At 43.2% G+C, this 3,991-nt stretch overlaps 1 protein-coding gene across 1 annotated transcript; it reads left to right on the forward strand.

Moving 5' to 3' along the window:
- The first annotated feature begins 254 nt into the window (after window positions 1-254).
- Window positions 255-3,470, forward strand: RGS2 (regulator of G protein signaling 2). The gene is made up of 5 exons (XM_005498811.3): window positions 255-412; window positions 760-861; window positions 961-1,022; window positions 1,895-2,061; window positions 2,497-3,470. Exons 1-5 carry the CDS (start codon window positions 300-302, stop codon window positions 2,689-2,691), a joined length of 639 nt encoding a protein of 212 aa, XP_005498868.1. The 5' UTR covers window positions 255-299; the 3' UTR covers window positions 2,692-3,470.
- The last annotated feature ends 521 nt before the right edge of the window (window positions 3,471-3,991 follow it).

The raw sequence follows: 3,991 nt of genomic DNA on the forward strand, positions 1-3,991 counted from the left end.
AGAAAAGAAAAGGAAAAAGGGGGGGGAGAAGGAGGGAAAAAAATGGGAAAAAAGGAAAAGAAGATAATAAAGAAAAAAAGGGGTCGGGGGGAGAAGGAAAAGAAAGGCAAAACAAAATGAATGGGAAAAGAGATGTAAACTTACAGGAAAGGTAAAACTTTCCGCACTGGCTTACTAGCACAAACCGAAAGCTCTCCCGAGCGCAGCGCCGCCCACACGCCCAGCGCGGCGGCACCGCCCGGGGGCCGGGCCGGGGCTATAAGAGCGGGCGGCAGCGGCGGGGCGCAGGTTGGGGCGCGATGCAGAGCGCACTGTTCTTGGCGCTGGAGCATAACAGCGGGCGCATGGAGCGAGGCGGCCGCCGCCGCAGCGAGGCAGAGGAGGTGGAGAAGGGCAGGATGAAGAGGACGATGTGAGTGTCGCCCCCAAAACGGGTGTAGAGCGGGGGGGACCGAGGCTGCAGCCCGCCGGGTTGCTCCAGGCTTACGGCGGCAGAGGGTTGGGCTGTCAGGGGGAGCAGGGCTCCTGCAACTGTGCCTTGGCTAACAATAGCCACTGGCTAGCAGGCAAATCTCTTGATTTAAGCGGGCGGAAAATAGTTTTCTTCCTCTCAGACAGATGCTCTGGGTGACTCTCTAGGCACAGAACTGGCAAAGCAATGTCAAGAAAACGTTTGCAGCTTTTGCCAGGAAAGGGGCTGGTGTCTGAAGCTCTTGAAACTGTCATTTTAAACATGCTGCTGCTTCTTTGTTCCTCCAGCATTAAAGATTGGAAGACAAGACTGAGCTATTTTCTGCAGAACTCTTCCAATTCTACTAAAATGAAATCTAAGAAAGTGGGAAAACACCGCACCTACTTTAGGTAAGTTATGAGAGAGAGATTTTGTTTAAATAACTCAAGTGTTCTACAAAAATGAAGCTTGAGCAATTGGAGTCTAACATTCTCCACCTCTTTATGCAGACCTTCCCCTGAAGAAGCCCAGCTGTGGTCAGAAGCCTTTGATGAACTTCTTGCTAATAAATGTAAGTTAGTCTTCAAAAAGTAACATTCAATAGCAGAGGGATGGTGAAGCTTTTATGTCTGTAGGATTGCTTCCTTGCATGTCAGCATTGTACCTTTCCAATGTAAATAGCTCTGATTCTGGTCTTTAAAGTTGAGTGCTTTGAACTGTTTAAAGCCAAAATTCAGAGATGTATTCTTAAAAAAGTAAATTAATATTAAAACAAAAATAGTTCATTTTAGTGGATTTTTTTTTTTTCGATAAACCTTGTGGCTAAAATCATACCTATTAGTTTGGCTTTGCTAATGTAAAAAGAGCGTTTGTTCACTGAGCTCACTGCTTAACCAAAACAAATGCATTCAAATAACTTGGGAAGGGTTCTGCAACACAGTAGTTCAAAGATCTCAGGGTTTTACTGTAGCTCTACAAGAAAAAGCACTCAACAGCAGAGCAAAAAGACCAAGACATGATATTACCATTTGCTCTTTGAACTTGAGTCATCCTTTCCATTGCAAAAAATATTCCAGAAGTTTGCAGCACAGTCATAAATATTTACTCTAGTGTAAAGGTTAACACAGGAGATCCCATCTAGAGAGAAAGTTTTTTTTTCAATATATTTTCAGGCATCACAAAATAAAAAATGAAAGCCATTCCTAATTGGTATGTTTTGTGTTTACCTAAAAATGACCAACTTAAAATGAAGCACATCAAGCTGTTAGAGTTAATTTGTTTGCATACATAAATATGGAAATTTTTTAATTGCTATGATATCCCTGAAAGAACCAGAGCAGAGCTACAGTAAAATATTTTGGTAGAAACAAATGTGACAAGTGGGAAAATTCAAAAATACACATCAATTAACTCTTTGGGGAATTTTTTCTTCTCTCTCCCTAGATGGTCTTGCTGCTTTCCGAGCTTTTCTGAAGTCTGAGTTCTGCGAAGAGAACATCGAGTTCTGGTTGGCCTGTGAGGACTTCAAGAAAACCAAGTCACCCCAGAAGCTGACATCAAAAGCAAAAAAAATCTACAATGACTTCATTGAAAAAGAGGCTCCCAAAGAGGTAAAGGAAACTTATTGAAACATAAGTGCCCTGTTCTATGAGTTCTTACAGTGTTTCTTTAATTCTCTGAATTCACTTTAAGATACAGATGCCAAACTGCATTGTAGATATCTCACTATCTGTGTCTGAACCTCTCCCTAATGGCCTCTTCACCAAGCTGGAAGCCAGCCCAAGCAGCATTTCAGAGTTTCCATCTTAACTGGTGAAAGTCAACACCTGCATTTAACACCTGTAACATATGAGTTTGGCACAGAAAGGTCATATCTGAATTACTTCAGGTTTTGTATAGAAGAATTTTCTGAAAGGAAACTTCATTAATTTGACCCTGTAGTAATAGAGTCTTTTTTTACCTCTTCAGAAATTTTAAGGTGTGTTATACTTGCTTGAATTCAGTTCTCAGAAGTAATTAAATGTCCCTTCTTTTTTGTATTTCAGATAAACATAGACTTCCAAACCAAGAACATGATTGCACAGAACATTCAAGAAGCCACACATACATGCTTCAGTGCAGCCCAGAAGAGAGTTTACAGCTTAATGGAGAATAACTCATACCCACGGTTTTTGGAATCTGAGTTCTATCAGGAGCTGTGCAAGAAGACACCCATCACCAGAGCAGCCCAGGGGACATGAGCAATGGAGAAGAGCAAGGAGAAGCCTCTCAGCTAGTGAGAAAGCAAGCCATGGCAGCATCCTGACCTGAAGGACTGAGATACTAAGTGCTTGGTCTGTTTGCCACAGTGCAAGGACAAAAACTGACTCTGGTGCAAAGCTGATGGCAAGAGCGATGCTGCTGGAAGGCACTCAGAGGGGACAGCAGTGTTCTGCCAGCCAGCTGCTGGCAACACACTTCCTGGAGTGCTGCAGTGAAAGGTGACTCCATGCTTTAGACCAAACCATATGGTATAGGTGTCCTTCTGTCATGGCTGAGGTGGGATGCAGCAGGTCAGAACAGAGCTGCCTTGCCAACAGAAGCTGCTCTGTGGAGTTGTGCAGTGCTGACAACTTGAGTGGCTGGTTGCATATTTATTTTTCCTAAACATCAGGGTTGCCCTTGTCAGTTCACACTGGTTCAGTATGCTGCCTCCGGCTGCAAAGAGATGTGCTGGTTTTCAGTGCAACTTGCAGACAGTAACAGCACTATGCAGCACGAAGGGAGGAAGAGGCAGAACTCAGTTCCCAGAGGAACAGGTTCTGCAACTGAAGTGTGCAGGGCTGGGTTGTGTCAGCAGGGCTGCGCAAGGCCAGACCGAGGGCGAAACTTGGCCAAGGCAAACAGGAGTTGTATAGTATTATATTTATATAAGGATTATGATTGTGTTGAATGCTGCAATAATGTCATAATTCTGTCTTGAGGACAGCAAGCTTCAGTGAAGTCTCTCATTGTTTTTAATAAACTATTTTGATACAAAGCTGCCTTTGTTTCTTAACTAGTTTTGCACACACAGACATATACCATCTGGCATTGAACTCCAGAATCCTGGGACTGCGTGTCCTGGGTGTGATCTTAACAGGGCTAATTTTAAAGCACGTACATCTTAATCTACCAGACAAGTGCTTTTTTTTATTAAAAAAAAAAAAAACAACGCAACCAACAACAGAATAAAAATCCTCAGAACTTGAAAACTTAACAGACAAGACATATTCCATCACATCCTCTGTCATAACCATGTCCCCATGAAACCACACTTGTAAGTGCAAGGCACATATATGGCTACACATGGTGACAGATCAACTAGAAAAGCAGCAGTACTGCTGCAGGAGATCATACAGGCACCAGCAGTGGCATGGTTTCTACTGCTCAGGATTTCTGTTTCAAATAGGGCTCAGGAGGTCTTTAGTATGACATCAGGCTGTAAAACCTGTGCAGAGACAGTAGAGGTAATACTACAAAGAGAACATTTGACTCCCTGCTAGGTGAGGGCTTCTTTGG

This window comes from Columba livia, chromosome 8 (genome assembly GCF_036013475.1).
Source record: "Columba livia isolate bColLiv1 breed racing homer chromosome 8, bColLiv1.pat.W.v2, whole genome shotgun sequence".
NCBI lineage: Eukaryota > Metazoa > Chordata > Aves > Columbiformes > Columbidae > Columba > Columba livia.

Coding starts and splice junctions, on each gene's coding strand:
- RGS2 (XM_005498811.3), top strand. CDS start 300: ATGCAGAGCGCACTGTTCTTGGCGCTGGAGCATAACAGCGGGCGCATG. Junction 413..759: donor GGCAGGATGAAGAGGACGAT/GTGAGTGTCGCC, acceptor TTGTTCCTCCAG/CATTAAAGATTGGAAGACAA. Junction 1,023..1,894: donor TGAACTTCTTGCTAATAAAT/GTAAGTTAGTCT, acceptor CTCTCTCCCTAG/ATGGTCTTGCTGCTTTCCGA.